Here is a 16419-nt window from a genome sequence, read left to right on the forward strand (position 1 = left end):
TTAGCCCTGGGCTACATCTAGCCCAGGCTTCTGCGTCAGCTGCCATGGGTCTGGACATTCAGCAGCAGGGGAGGGCCGATCATATTCATTGCCTTGGCCTTGGCTCCAGTGGGATGGGTCTGGCCAGCACATGGGGCCAGATCTGCATGCTGGATCATACCCTTGGACCAACCCTGCACTGGATCAGGTCTTACTTTGTGCCATGTGTCTTGCCCATGTGGGGCTAGATGGGTTGGATACCCCTGTTTTACAGGACAGTGCAAGAAATCCTACAGCAGGCAAGGCCAGGATAATTTGCCCCCATGAAGTTCACATCCCAAGCCTTACTAGAGGTCGGTTTAGAAACCCAGAAGCATGAAGCCTATATGTCCTCCAGAGCCCTCCTCTTCCACATTCACGGTTATAACTGTGGCTATTTTTGTTATTCCCAGAGTCAACAATCTCTCTTTGCAAACTCATTAAATATCTGCCCCCAAAGAAAATTCTGTGTCAATGAATTCCCTCCTGTAATTACACATTGAGTGAAAAGTATTTATTATGTATGCATATATGCATACACACACACACACACACACACACACATACTTATATACACATATACACACATACACACACACACACACATACATGTATATAAACACCCCCCCATAGGTATTTTGTATAGAGATTTTACATACCAATGTAAGATAGATATGTGTGTGTGTATTACACACACACACACACACACACACACACCCCATAGGTATTTTGTATATAGATTTTACATACCAATGTAACTCATAGATAGATAGATAGATAGATCCATCTTGTTAATGTATTCTTGTCTAATAAATTCTTAAACTACAAAAGATAGAAAAAGTCTCTGCTTATAATGTATAGATTTCCTTTAATAGGAGTTACTGGGAAAAGGCAGATCTGCCCCTTTAACTGGGGAGCTGCAAACAGCTGTTCCTTATGCATACATGCTTGCTTGCTCTGAAAGTTTTGGTAAGTCAGTGCATAACTGACAGTTAGATTTATCTCCCCAATAAGCAATCAACATTATAATAAAGGAAAAATGCTTTCAGTGCACCTTTGAGAGTGCATCAGAAATTAATCTAAACATCAAATTAATTATAGTTTGTAAATGAATAGTGGCTCACAGCCCTAATACTTCTACTGCTCCTCTCCTCCTCCCCCCTCCCTCTGAATCCTCCCCCGGCCAACTGCAATGGTAGGTGGTAGGCAATAAACACTATGTGCAGCTCTCTCCCTCTCTTGCTCTTCTCTGCCCAGCTGCTCTTCCAGTCAACCAGAGGGCCCTCCTTTCTTGGTGCCTGGGGACTGAACCTGAATTAAACTTTAGAGCAACATAGAAACTACTTGTCTCAAGCCCAAAGGATGTTTCCCATCAAGCTGCTGCTGCATCTGTATTGCAAAGGGTCTCTGTCCCCTGCCACAGTGGCCGTTTCACGCCCTGACATGGTTTGCAAGCTTCAAAATCATCCTGCTCCTGCTGCACCTTCTTGCCTACATTCTTTAAAGCCCATGTGATGGCAACCCTTTCTCTGACTACCCGCTGGACACTGCGCACCGTTGTCCCCCTTGCTTTACCTGCAGCAGGTTCGGGTGCTACGCCTTGTAGTGGTATGACTGGGTTGATTGGGTAAGTTTAGTAATAGGTTAGACAAGGATGTTTGGGCAGGGATGATCCTTCCTCAGGCAAGGGTTGGACAAGATGATTTCTGGAGGTCCGTGGAGCCCTGCTACTCTATGAGTCTAACCAGGAGGGTGGCAAGAGATGCTCCTTGCCTAGCAGGACGGCACCTGCTGACTCCCCAGCTTTACATGTGCACATTTAGGGACCCAGACTACAGGGGTGGTAGGGGCCTTTTCAGCCCTCATGCCCTGTCCCATGCTATGACAGGCCGCCGAGCCACAGGCCTCTTTACAAAGGTGTGGCGCTCCACCTTCGAACGCAATGTGGGTTTTGCTGCCCCTTCACTTCCTCCCCCACCCCCAACATTGCATGGCTGTTCCAGAACCTCACTCTTTTAATGGCTGGAAACCTAATTAACAACTTTAATTTATTCATGACCAATTCAGACCCATTTGTTCTTGTGCCAACAGTGCTCTTTTGCTTAAACAGCTCTTCCCCCTCCCTGGCGTTTAGCTCCCAGATGCATTTGCAGACAGCAATCCTAGAGTTTCTCAGCCAAACTCTTTTAGCCTCTCTCTCAGAAGAGAGGAACTCCGTCCCCCTCAGCATCCTAGACATCCTTCTCTGCAGCTTTTCCGGCTTGAATCCCTTATCTTTCTAGACCACGGGTATCCAAAACAGCACATGGGTCTCAATTACTGAGCTCCAACTTGAGGCAACTGGATGCAAACTGGCAGAGGTGCTTCACCTACGCAGTTTATGTTGAATTCACGTGAACCCTCAGGTGCCATGCACCCCTGGCAATTAGGGTCACCCAGAAGTGCCTAAGGCCAGGTGGTCAAACACTGTCCCTGCCCCCAAACAGGAGGCTGTGTGACTGGGAAACCCGGTCCAGATCTGAAGCTGGGATTCTTGCAGTGAAGAGTGCACCTTGCTGACCGTGGGAGCTTCAGGCCAAAGAGAGCGTGGTCTGGGAAGTGATTTAATTAATGCCCCACAAAGCAGGTCAAGTTGGATAAGCCCCGTAATAGTAATGATAATAATCCCTGGCCATTGACCGGCACTACAGCTCTTCCTAGTGCTTTCCAAAGATTACCTATCGTGCACGGCAATGATTATACAAATAGAAACCTGCGGAGAATCACAGCAATGACAACACCTAACACTTTTATAGTGCCTTTCATTCCTCAATCTCAGCCAGGTCCTCACTGCTTTTTTCCAATGGGGAAACTGAGGCACGGACAGGTGCAGTGTCAAGCCTAGGTCACCGAGCTGGCCCATGGGAGACGTGAGATTTGAATTTCTGATTCCTCTGCTCTGCTACAGCACTTGGCCACGCCACCGCTTCTCCCCTTAGCACGTGGAGCGGGACGCCTATCAAACAGAGGCATTGACAGTGCCGCGATGCATGTTGGGAAACAGGTGCTCAGGAAGCGTTTCTGTCTGCTAATGCCATTTAGGCTTGACCTGTAACAGTTCAATCCCGAGGGCCTTCCTTAGCTACGATAACGCCTTGATAGGAAACGTGAATAGCTGTCGTGGTTTGGGCCATGGATTTCTCCCCTGCAAATCCTGCTGTGTATCACTGCTGAGACCTACATCCTGCCCCGTATGGGCTCCTTTAGGGTGGGCTAGCAATCCCAGCGTGCACCCAGGCCTCTGACAGGCTTGTCAAGCTTGTACTGAAGTCTATGCCGCTATCTCCACATTGCCCTTGCTCCCCATGCTGACTAGACGAACACTAGCTCATGTGCACCCATGCTACTATCCCACTGTTGCTGTGTAGACACATCCTAGGTCCCATTCTCAAGTGATTGAGGTCTTAGGTGCCAAAGGGTATGTCTAAAACGTCCTTTGTGGTCACCCCCAAATGACTGGCAAAGGACCAACTCCAGCCCGTCCGCTCACGCTCTGCACATGCTGCGTGCTGGAAAAAGGTTGTGTGGCCGCTGTTGAAATGGTGCTGCACATTCCCAGGGCACATTCAAGATAGAGAGAGGACCCTGGGCACACAGGGTTTCTGCAGGGTATTTTTTTCCATGCCCCAGTGAATGCAGAGCAAGGACTTGGGGGTGAGACTTGTTTCTCGGGTGTGACCTCTGGATCCCTGTAGACATGTGCTAGGTCTCACTGCTTGCCGACAAGACTTGAATTGCATTTTGGAAGAGTGGAGTCAGAGCATAGGCAGGTGAATACATATTCCAGTGTAGTTCCCACTGGTTTTACATGCTGACATACATTACACTGGGTTCAGGAATGAGAGAGAGACATGCAGTTAATCCGGAGTAGATCTCATAGCATGCAGCTTTGTCTACTGAGGTTTTCTGAGCCTTGCTGCTAGATGGCAGAGGAGCAGTTAAAGAGCCTGGTTGCCTTCAACAAGGAGCTACTTCAGAATGGACACGGAGAGATGAAACCCAGATTGGTGGTACTTATATTAATAGATTCTTCTATTTAATTCTCTATTTAATCAAGTGAAAATATCCAGATTTTGGGTCTGTCTGCTTCTCCCCACCACACTATACCAGGAGCTGGCTGCTATTGGAGACAGGCTCCAGACAGAGACGGATTCCTGGTCTGAAGTCCAGCATGAGGACTCGTATGTCCTGTGTGACTTACCCCAAGATAAATGGCCATCTACACTTGTCATTACACATTGATATAACTGTCGTTATGCTGTAATAAGGAATGAATATACCATAGTGCAGTGACAACTGTATCAGTGTAAACATTGCTTCTGCCATGTCCTTAAGAGCATATGCCATTTAAGGGCTTCCAAAAGTTTTACCCGTGGTTATAATTGTCTACTGATGGAAAACATACTTGGTAGGATAGTGCTGTTTGATCTAGCAGATGAGGCATAACAAGCTCCAAAGGTTTTAAATCGAACTCAGCAAGATTTAATCTAGAAATAACATGCAAACGTTTAGCGCTGAGGATGACTAGCTGCTGAAGCCGATGACCGAGGAATATAGTTTTCCATCATTTGAAGTCTACAGATGAAAACTGGACGTTTTTCTCAAAGAGAGGTGCCTGTACAGCACCTTTCTGTCTAAAAGAGAGGTGCCTAAGGTGGCAGGAAACTCTGGGTGAACAACTTCATCCTGTGTTAGGCAGGTCAGACCTTATGAGACATAATCACACCCTTAAACATCACTGCTGTATGATATTGAGTTTGGTAGGAGTCAAAGCAGAATAAGATAGTTTTGTTGTACTGGACCCAATGATGTCATGAGGATGATCTCATGAGGTCCCTCCCAGCCCTAAACTTCTGTAAGATGTTCTTATGGCCGGTGTGGACCTCCATCGACATCCACATTCAGATAAAAGTGTAGAGCAATGTGAATCTTCCTACCTCAGGCCATGATGACCTCTGATAGAGAGGTTTTAGATTAAGAAGGTAGTTTCCCTGCTGGCAGGTTATTCTTTTCTTGCTTCGTCCCCCAACGTATGCTGTTGGAAGGACTTGGGGTCCTGGTCTGAACTCCCCTGTGAGATCTCCTAATTTCCCCGTGTCTTATTTTACACGTCAGAGCACGAATGCTTTCTCTGCCATTTCATCCATATTGTCTCATGCTACTTCCTCTCATGTTATCCTCACTAACATGACCCACTTCCGTTCTTTTCAAACTCGCTACTGCTAAACCAGTTCTGCAGGATGCGGACTGCCGATTTTTGGAGAGTTGAATCCCCCTGTCCGGGTACTGAAGGAGGCACCAGCTCTATGCAACCAATCCTATGGGATCAGGTGAGGAGGAAGGGATCCCAGCGTGTGCACACCGTGGGGCAGAATGACCAATGAGTGTGTGCTGTGAATACTGGTATCTCCTCATCTCTGAATTGTGCCTGCAACCGTAATAGCATCTGTCGTGAACCTAAGGGGGTCATGGGGTGTCATGAATGTTTTTCTGTATTTTCATGTACTGATATGGCATATATGGTCTCGTTGGAAAGCCCGTGCTATGCTGTATCCCTGTATGTCACTTTTCTCACTGCATGGATTGTGTGATGCTGGATATGCATATTTTTATAACACGAGGAACGGCTTAGTCAAGGGATGGAGGCATGCATACTGAATTGCCACTCCCAGACACAGCAGGGAGGAGACGTGGAGGCAGCGTCTGCCTGCAATGGGGAAATCAATTCCATTATAACAAAGACATCTGAGAGAAGTGGCCCATCATCCAGGGCAATGCCAGGGGTATCATAGAATCATAGAAACGTAGAAGTTGGGTCGAAGGGACCTTGTAGATCTGCAAGTCCGACACCCTGCCTGGGCGGGAGAAAAAACTGGACTCAAATGAGTCCAGCCAGGTAGGCATCAAGCCTCTTCTTAAAGCCCCCCAGGGCAGGAGCCAGCACCACTTCCCTTGGAAGTTGGTTCCAGCTCCTAGCCGCCCTGACTGTGAAGTAGTTCTTGCAGATGTCTAATCTAAACCTCCTCTCCAATAATTTGTGTCCATTGCGTCTCCCTCAAACCCTTCTGGTCCCCCCTAGTGAGTTTATAGACAGTCACCAGGTCCCCCCTCAGCCTTCTCTTGTGAAGGCTGAACGGGTTTAGGTCCTGCAGTCTTTCAATGTAGGGTCTGCCCTGTTGTCCCTGGATCATGCGGGTGGCCTCCTCTGGATCCTTTCAGTGCTGTCCACATCCCTCCTGAAGTGCGGTGCCCAGAACTGGACGCAGTACTCCAGCTGCAGCCTGACCAGCGTCGCGTAGAGGGGGAGGATCACCTCCCTGGACCTGCTCGAGATGCATCTGTGGGTGCACGACAAGGTGCGGTTAGCCCTGCCAACCGTGACCTCGCATTGTTGGCCCATGTTCATCTTGGAGTCAATAATGACTCTCAGATCCCTTTCTGCCTCTGTGCTCTCAAGAAGGGAGTTTCCCATCTTATAAGTGTGCTGCTGGTTACTACTGCCCCCGTGCAGCACCCTGCACTTGTCAGTATTGAAATGCATCCTGTTTATGTCAGCCCACTCCTGTAAGCTACCCAGGTCTTGCTGCAGTCTTTCCCTCTCTACTAGTGTGCTCACCTCACCCCAAATTTTGGTATCATCAGCAAATTTAGACAGGTTGCATTTCACCCCATCGTCCAAATCGCTGATGAAGAAATTGAACAGCGCGGGCCCCAGGACCGAGCCCTGGGGGACTCCGCTGCCCACTTCCCCCCAGGTCGAATATGACCTGTCCACCACCACCCTCTGAGTGCGACCCTTGAGCTAACCTGCAATCCATCTGACTGTGTAGGCATCAATCCCACAGTCGCCTAGTTTTTTAATGAGGATGGGGTGGGAGACAGTGTCAAAGGCCTTGCTGAAGTCCAGAAAGACTACATCCACGGCAACACCTGCGTCCAGTGCCTTTGTGACCTGATCATAAAAGGCAATCAGGTTGGTCTGCCCCTAATGAAACCGTGCTGGTTGACCCTGAGCATCATCCCTGAAGCCGGCCCATCACAGATGTGCTCCTTGAGGATCTTCTCAAAGAGTTTCCCAAGGATAGAGGTAAGACTGACGGGCCTATAGTTGCCCGGGTCCTCCCTCTTCCCTTTTTTGAAGATGGGGACCACATTAGCTATCTTCCAGTCATCCGGCACCTGGTCCGAGCACCACGAGCGCTCGTAAAGCCGTGCCAAGGGCCCTGCAATAACCCCAGCTAGCTCCCTCCACACCCTGGGGGGGAGAGCATCTGGACCCGCTGACTTGAACACGTCCAGCCCCTCCACAAGCTCTCTAACCCAGTCCTCCCCAACCTGAGGTCTGCAGGCGTTCCCCTCGAGTCCGTCTGGCATCCCGGTGGGGAAGTCCCGGTCCCTGCGCAAGACAACGGAGGTGAAGAATTGGTTAAAGAGGTCTGCTTTCTCCTCTGGTCCGACCACATTGCCCAGCGTACTTTGCAGGTACCCCACATTACCCGGTGCCTTCTTCATCCTCCCTATATATTTGAAAAAGGACTTTTTATTATCCTTGATCTTGGACACTAGTCCTAGCTCTACGTCCGCCTTAGCTTTCCTGACAGCCCCCCTACAGGCCCGAGCAGAGGAGGTATACTCCTCTTTGGAGGTAGCACCCCCCTTCCACCGGGTGTACACCGCCTTTTTGGCAAGCAGGCATTCCCGGATGCCCTTCGTGAGCCGGGGGGGCTTCCAGGCACTCTTGCCCCCCTTGCTTCTTGTTGGGATGGACTCCCCCTGGGCCCTGAGTATCGTTTCCTTAAGGAACGACCACTCGCCCTGGACACTGAGTCCCCCTGCCCTCAAGGACCCCAGCGCCTCCCCCACTAGTCTCCTCAACTTGTTGAAGTTGGCCCTCCTAAAGTCTGGGGCTACCGTCTTGCTGCAGGCCCTTGACGCCCTGCGCTGGATGGTGAATGGGTATGAGATAGAGAAAAAATTTCTGGAGGAATCGAGTGACTCGTGAGGATGCTAACATGGGAGTTGGCTGGGCATAATTTAGCAGGCCACTCCTGTGATGTCTTTGGGCTCTGGATATTTTCTGGGCTACAGAAGGGTCCAAGACCCCATCAGCCATGGGGCTGATTTCTGGTGATGTTGGTAGGCCTCCTAGGAAGACCAGAGTGTAGCCAAATGAGAAAGTAAGAAACTTTCCTGGTCTTGTCTTTCTGTTTCCAAACGTATGGTCTGTTTTGCTTGTATAATTATTTTCTCCTACATAATAAATCCCTTTGTTGTCTTGTTTCCTTACAGTGGAAAGAATAATTTCTGGGCAAGTGATATTCCAGGTAGCTTGCTCTATGGAAAGGGAGACCCAACATTTTTTCCACAAACCAAAGGGAAGCCACTGGGAGCTGGCAGAGATCCCCTGCCAGAGCCGCATGGTCTGGTATAAGGTCAATGGAGCTGAGGCTAGAGGGATAAGAGTTATCCCAGGGCAAACCTCGGTCTGCTCCTTGGGACAAACAGTGGGACAGACGGCAGAAACCCAGGGCCTGTGGATGGGTTTATGACCACATCATTTTAACACGGGGGCGGGCAGGGGTTCTGGTATAGAAAATACATACATGGATATGAAAAATAAAGTCAAATAGTCTGGCCAAACCCAGCAGGCCATCAGGCTAGTGGAGTCAAGAGACATGAGTTTCCACAAGAGTCACGTAGTTAGCATCACCCCAGCCACCTTTAATTTCCTAATCTGAATGACCAGGTACCCTCTTTTTACTGCTGAGTAGACAGGGGGCAGCTCGTGGCATGAATTCAAACTGGACCTCAAACTCATGCTATAGCAAAATGTTATAGCCATTCTGCTGCCCTACCCCAGCATATCCAGACACTGGGCACCCTTAAATATCCCATAAACCTAAAACAGGGCACTTTGGCAAAAACCTGTTATAATTTTTAAAACTGTATAAGCATGTCAAGTACAAGCATGCGGCAATATATATAAAGCATGCACACACACAGATACATGCACACACACACACGTACCTATATATACTGAAATCCTTAAATGAATATCAGCATTTATATATGCCTGCCCTCTGATCTCCCCATGAATAACTGCCCAGCTTTTTTAGGCGCCATAGAAGAGGTAAGTCTTGAATGCTGCGGGGGTGAGGGCTATGGGTTCGCTTGATGAATGAGGACGGTGGGTTTGCTGTAGTATGGGAACAAGCCTGAAAACCGCAGGGGGTTATAAATGAAGTGGACCTAAGCAGGGCGAAGGGAGGGAATATTGTGACAGGAGATGGAGGTGGATCAATAGGAAGGATAAAGGTGGAAAGGACGTTGAGGATGAAGAAGATTGAAGATGATAGGGTGGAAAAAGCAGAGCCGATGTGGTCACGGACGAGCAAGATTTTGATAACGGAGGTTTTTGTGGGCGAGAAATGGGTGTTGAGAAGCAAACCCCTGAGGGTTGGTGAAGGGGCCTAGTAGCTGCCAACTTCCAGCTGTCTCTGGATGTGAGAGAAAGGGTCAGACCTCAGCAATGTCATGAAAGGAGAAAGACTAAGGCTTAGACTTGGCTTGGATTTGCAGGTTGAGAAAGGAGGAGGCAAAGAAAGCTCCCAGTGTGAACAGTTTTTCAGAAGTAATTCCTTCCCGGCTCCCCCCGGCCCCATCTGCAATTATTGAAAGCACAATTAAAACAAGAAGCATGCCTACAGGGACTAACTGACACTTTTTTTTCTTTTCTTTTTTTTTTTTAACCATTTCCATGTGTCCTCTCTAAACACTTCCTATGTCTACATCCAGGCAATAGCAAATTGCCCCAATCAGATATACACAGTAATGCCAAACGCCAGACAAATATCATGGCTTGGTCCTCAAAATAATCAACTTATCCTAAAAAAGGAGGAAACTTGTATACGTTTGGGATACACACACACACACACACGCACACATACACACACACATGCATACATACACATTAGGGGTGGGCAAAACGCGGCCCAGCAGATGCGGCCCACCAGACCATTCTTTCTGGCCCCCCAAAATTAAGAAAATTAATAATTATCTGCCCCTGGCTGCCTGTCATGTGGCCCTTCATAGCTTGCCAAAACTCAGGAAGCAGCCCTCCGCCTGAAATTATTGCCCGCCCTGATATACATATATACACGTGTGCATCTGTGTATTTGCCTCATCTTGCCAGGTGGTACCTTTCAGGTTCACCCTCTCAAGCTTTTCTCTGCAACTGTTAGGGAGGGAAACATCCTTTTCTGGAAAGGAAAAGGAAGCTGAGATGCTCCTGAGCCACAGGACTCCAAGAGCTGTGGTTTTGTGGAAAGCACGGAGCAGCTTCGTGTTGAAATGGCCAGGCTCTGCGACGCTCTGACCGTGCGTGCCTCTCCTCCGTTGGTAAAGGCCGGTGCACCTCCAGGCCTGTGACCACCAAACCCCATGGGTTGCGACTCCAGCGGCCTCTTGCACGCTCTTAGCAACGTTTCCCAAGTGCGATGCAGTGGCACGACTCCCCGCACCCTTCTCTCCTCAAAGCAACCAAGGAAATCAAAGACTTCCCTTGTTGGTTAGTGACTGGGGTTAAAGTCACCTCTGCCCTGGCTCCTTTATGCACTATAAAAAAGTCCTGAGCACTGAAAAAAGAAACCTAAGGAGCCCTATCACTGACTGGGACATGATTCTCTTGGCATGGGAATGGAAGAAGATATTGGGGGGCTCCCAAGCATCATCTGACATGGCTTGTTATATGGCACTGGATATAAGGTGTGTGGTGAGGCTGCATCGTACAGATTATTATTATACATCATTGCAGATTATTCTCTAGGGGCAAAGAAATGACTATCCCTGATCTGAGCAAAGGACTTTCTAATCCAGCACTCTCTCTCTCTGAGTGTGGCTAAGGGCAAATACTGCAAAGGAAAGGGGAAATTAAGGTATCACCCATCCTTATAGAAAATATTCTGACTCCTGCCCATCAGGGATTGGCGCGGACCCCGAAGCTTTATCTCCCCAGATTATGTTCATTAGTTATGGGGGGTTTGTTGGGCTACAGGGATGTCTCCTCCTTTCCTGACCCCGGCCAGGTTCTTGTCTCTGGTACCACATTAAGGCCGTGAGCCCCACTGGTCTATGCAGGGCTGTCCTGGGATCGTTTCCTTGGCTTGCTTTTCAACATGCTGATTTTTCATTTCATTGGCCTTCTGCTTGTTCCTGACTCATAGAAAGGGGTAAGCAGGAGTCTGGACTTAGCTACCCAATGACATTTGTTCTTGCACAGTCCTGTCATTGGGTAGCCTGTGAACATTATGGGCAAACAATGCAACCATGTCACGCCTCTTCACTTTTCCAAGGGGCCTAATCAAGCTTAACGATGCACCTTTGTTTCTCCTTATTCTACTGCACTGTATTTTTTTTCACATACAACACACTTTTTTCCCCACAATCCAGCTGCTGGAAATTGTGGTGCATGTTATCTGGGAGAAATATGATAAATGCAATTTCTGTTGGCTCCCAGCAAAAGTGCAAGTACAATTTTCATGCCATTTATAGGGGGCAGGACAATAAGTAGGCTCTGTTCCCTTGCTGCTGCTACTTGGTTACTTGCTTCAAGGACATTTCCCCCCGGCCTTCATTCTGCCTTTCAGAAACCAGGTGATATTTTATCCCAAGGTGTGTCACAGGAAAGGAAATACAATACTTCTGATAGGACTGGGGTAGATGGTAATTTGGACCCTGAGCTCCACCAGCTTTTCCAATACCCCACGTCCTGCCAGGCTACTGCACAGGAGGGACAGATTCATTCGGGGATGGGGTGCTTGAAGTGTTCGAGCAAAGGTGCCTGTGAAGGTGCATGCCTTCAAGGCAAACCTTTCCCTCTCTTAAGTATTTTAGTGACCTCTGATCTTCAGAACCAGGGAGAGTCTAGTCCTGAACTTCAGGTTGAAAACGCCTACATCCCTCATTTATCCATGTCTTTTTATTTTACACCTCAGAGCGCTAATGCTTTCTCTGCCATTCCAAGCAAAAAGCAGCTTGGACAAGCTGGGATCAAGGGATGCATGAAGACATCTGTTTGCCACCCGTTCCCGGGGTCCTTCACTCCCTGGACATGGCCATTCAGTTAGAAGCCCGTTTCTGAGCAGCGAAGATGAAAAGCCTCATGGCCATTACTGCAACCATTCCTCTACAGCAGCGTTTAACCTTTTTTGTCATTTGTGGACCCCTAATTTTTTTTTGAATAGAGGTGCAGACCCCCTTGACAATGCTGAATGGAGGTCTGGACCCCTCTGAATTGTAAGTGTGGGGATTTATATACTTATGATTGCTCATCATCATTTTACGCAAAGTCTACAGGCCTCCAGGGATCTGCAGACCACAAGTTGAAAACCACTGCTCTTAAGGTAGAAAATCGTTTTCTCTTGTTTTTTGGGGGATAGTTCAGGAAGCCAGCAGAAAGAGGGACTACACACTTCCAGGTCTTTGTGACACCCCTGAGAGCCTCTGTCCACGGTTAGTGGCCAAACAGAGAATGCAACTATCTTTAACAGGGAATAAATGAAAAGATTTAGAGCTTTTTATCCTCAAAAGTAAAGAATAAAAGTTCTCTCTACAGGCAGCATGCTACAATTCCCTGTAGGCTGGATTCTTAAAGGTATTTAGGCACTTCGAACCCAACAAAATCAATGGGATTAGGCACCTGGAAATGGGATCCCACCAAAATCAATGGGATTAGGCACCTGGAAATAAGATCCTACCAAAATCAATGGGATTAGGCACCTGGAAATGGGATCCCACCGATATCAATGGGATTTGGCCATTAGAAATCAGATCCCACTGAAATCAATGGGATTAGGCACCTGGAAACCTTTAAGAAACTAGGCCCCATATGTCAGGTGGCTCTGGGCCATCTCTTGATCTCTCCAGAGACCCAGCCAGTTCTCTTTTTTCCTCCGAATCCATACAAGGGAGAGTGAGAGAGGAAAAAAGGTCAGTGATTTAATCTAGTTCATCACTTATAAAAATAGCAAGTGGCCAATAGGCCACCTCCCAGGTGTGGCAAGAGACAGTCTATGCAGAAATGTCTGGGAAATGTTTTTTGTTCTCAAGAAAGAAAAAAAAGGTCATTTTTTTTTCTCCAAAAGGTTTTGGGATTTGTGATGAAAACCAGAGATGGAACAAAAAGGTGCTTTAAAACTGTTTTAGGGCAGCTGAAATTCAAAATATTGCACCGGAAAGCCAACGATTTTCAAGTTATTGGAATCCGAATTAAGCACTTCATACAAGAAAACTTAGGGGTGTTTTTTTGTCAGACCTTCCCCCCACATTTTGAATTTCAACGTGGTTGAGCTGTACACCCCCTGACAATCCCAAAAGACTGAAGGCCTCGGTTCCACCTTTGCGCTGCTGTACAGCCAGCGGCTTTTGTAGGCAGGCATGGAGGTGGTGTTGCAGTCGGATGCCATTGCCACCCCCATATTTTGGCGAGGGTGCATTGCTTGGGGGAATGAGATATTTTGGCTACCTTCAGCTGCCAGGAGAGCGCAGTTGGCCATCAAATGGGCCAAAGCAGACCTGAGGATGCTCTCACTTTATCCTGAGGACTTGGCTGAACCTGAGAACCTAAAGCAAAAGGGCATCAGATTTTCTTTCTGTATATTTTTTGTTGGCTTGTGTTCAGTTCCAGGTTGGGGTACCCATCCATATTCTGGTGGCTACCGCACCTGTGAAAGGCTAAGTGAATTGTGTGCTCTCCTCCCTTCAGGATGCAGTGAATAAAAGTTTGCTTACTCCTCCTTTTCCAACTGCCCTGTAATTACCACTGTGCTTTCTTGAGGCTCAAAGTACTACAGAAATAGCAGCAAAGCCAGCCTCTTGAGTGGGGCATGTGTCACAGATAGGAAACTAAGCCGCATGGCTATGACGCATTAGACCTGAGAAGACGATGGGAACCTCCTCATATAAGATGATGGTTTGACTCATTAGAGCTGAATCTTTCCTCACTCTACATTTATCCTTCCACTAGCTTGAACGGTTTGTACCAACTGGTTTATTCCACTGACTTCAGTGGGTTATTCCACCAAATTCTGGTTTATCCTTCTTGTCAATTAGAGGAGAATCAGGGCTATTCATTCAGCATACAGTATATTCTGGAAATGGTAATTCCTTTGCTAGAGGTCCCAGTTTTGCTCTGCCATGTGCTATTGATGTGATCAGTGCATTATTTATAAAGGAAGGGTTTGGCTGTGAGTTTTAACCCTCCAGTGGCTGTAAAATACCGAGAAGCAGGTGGGCTTTGGTGGGAGCAAGTCAAATGCATAAGGTTTTTTGATAAACCCCAAGCTGCATCCTTATTCTGATATCTTCCTTTCCCAGGAGCTCAGAAGAGCAGGAAGCTGATGAGAGATGGCCAAGATGAACATGACGTTCCCTCCCGCCACGGTGCAGAGCTCTTCCAACCATAAAAAGGCAGATATCCCCATCAAAGTCAGGAGGAATTGAGGGGCGGCCCCGGGGGTGTAACGCCAATCCCTGGCACTGATTTCCAGTGGGGAAACCAGCCAAGAGTCAGTGGAAGTGATGTCTGTGCGAGGGAAAATGAAGAAAGCGTGGAAGGGAACAGGCAAGGCTGGGATGGGATGGAGAGGGATAGCGGCATTAGACCAAAATGAGAAAGGTCTTAAGCCTGGAAGAGTGCCCCAGAGGCAGAGTCCAGATCAGCCGCAGGAAACACCCTGCGGAGTCGAGCCAGCTGGAAGAAAAACATCATTTGCCTATTGGCACCTCCCAGGAAAGCCTTGCAAAGAGCAAAGGACAGCAGTGAACCCAGGATCATGAACCTGCCGGTGTCTACAGGGACTCTGGAGGGAAGTCGGGGAGACCGCCCCACCTCAGCCCCCCGGGAATGGCAGGTTGGAGGGATAGGCGAGGCACGCGGATGGATGTGAGAAGTGTCCCCCGTGTCCCCTGGCACTTACACCAACGGGGGGGGGGCGTGCCAGGAGACATGAACCAAAGCTCCCTTGACAGGGTAAACTCCGAAGACCAGATCCACAACGGGTGGAGATCAGCATGGCTCCATTTTAATGCATTGAAAAGCTTTCCCCTTAATGCCTCCTTCCCCTCTTCCATACATATTCTGTTCCTCCTCCACCCGCACCAGGCTAAAGCCATCCCTTGCACACCAGCTCCTGCACAACCGCTTCATTTTTCCGATGAAAGCCGAGGACGTAGGGAGAATTTGCCCCCCTCTTTCGAGCCACCACGGCTTCCCCCTGCTAGTGCCGCCCCCCGCCGCACCTTCATCCCTAAGCAGAGCGCACAGTTCTGAGAATGAGACAATCAGGAGACAGGGGAGGAAAAAAAAAAGTATCGACAGAAGTAAATCAAGAAATCAAAAAACTTAAGCAGAGAAAAAGCAGTTTGAAAGGTAAAGTGTTCAGAGAAAGCCCTTTCCTGGATGAATCTAATTGTTTTGTTATCTTTACCCACCAAAGCATTTACTTTGGTTTGTCGCCCGATCCACAAACACTTTCGAGGAGATGACATTACCGAAAGGCAGGAACATCTGCATCAGCTCAGCATCCCCAAACTCCTGGGGCAGATGGTAGATAAACAGGTTACAGCCCTCTGGTCCTGTAGGTGAGAGAGGAGAGACAAGGAGAGAGGGAAGGTGAATGGGAAGAACGGGAGGTGGAAAAGACCAGGTTTTTCTCCCCAAGCCTTTCTCTGGCTGGTGCAGGAGGCTTAGTTGGCTCCAAAAGAGGTCTGCACCCAGTCGTGCATTAATTGGGGGTGCAACCTCTACATCAGGACTTTGCAGGCATCTAAAGGCTGGAAGCTGGATGGGAACAGGGGCAGGGGACAAATCAGTCTGGGCAGACCCTGCAGAGCATATGTGAGATACAGCACTGTGAGAGCCAGGCTATGGTGTGACCCAGCACGACAGTACTTATGTTCTGCAGTATTGAACACGCACAGCTTATCTTTGCAATAAGGGATTTCATCACTTCCTTCGGGAGTCTGCCAAGACCTCACCCTCGAGGTGGTGGAAGAAATTCCCCAGGGAGCTTCTGGATAGCAATCCAGACTGGCAAATTTTAAACTTTAATCCCCCAAGAAACCAAAGGCACTCTGTGACCCCTGGCTTCGATCCCACAAAGCCCTTCACCCCTTCTAACCAGGGAAGGGGGTGGACCAATGAGCACCATAATGTCTTCTTGGGACCTATAATGCCGGCTTAGTTAACCTTTGAGGTGACCAAATACTACAGGGATAGGCTTGAACATAAAGCAGACAAAAGGAGAGAGAAAGCGGCGGAGCTGGATGGACAGAAAGAAAGAAAGACGCACTTCCTGGGATTCT

General features: G+C 48.4%; 1 protein-coding gene across 10 annotated transcripts in view; it reads right to left on the bottom strand.

Moving 5' to 3' along the window:
* Positions 1-16419, bottom strand: part of CELF4 (CUGBP Elav-like family member 4) — an 873367-nt gene that overhangs the window by 46612 nt on the left and 810336 nt on the right. For 6 of the 10 annotated variants that reach the window (XM_090037624.1, XM_090037623.1, XM_090037622.1 and 3 more), the window contains exon 11: positions 15547-15690. In XM_090037624.1, coding sequence (XP_089893750.1) covers positions 15547-15690 — 144 coding nt within the window. The remainder of the gene's footprint in view (positions 1-15546; positions 15691-16419) is intronic. The other 4 variants (XM_090037629.1, XM_090037626.1, XM_090037628.1 and 1 more) reach the window with 1 other exon arrangement.

This window comes from Crocodylus siamensis, chromosome 3 (genome assembly GCF_052110815.1).
Source record: "Crocodylus siamensis isolate JL-2025a chromosome 3, ASM5211081v1, whole genome shotgun sequence".
NCBI lineage: Eukaryota > Metazoa > Chordata > Crocodylia > Crocodylidae > Crocodylus > Crocodylus siamensis.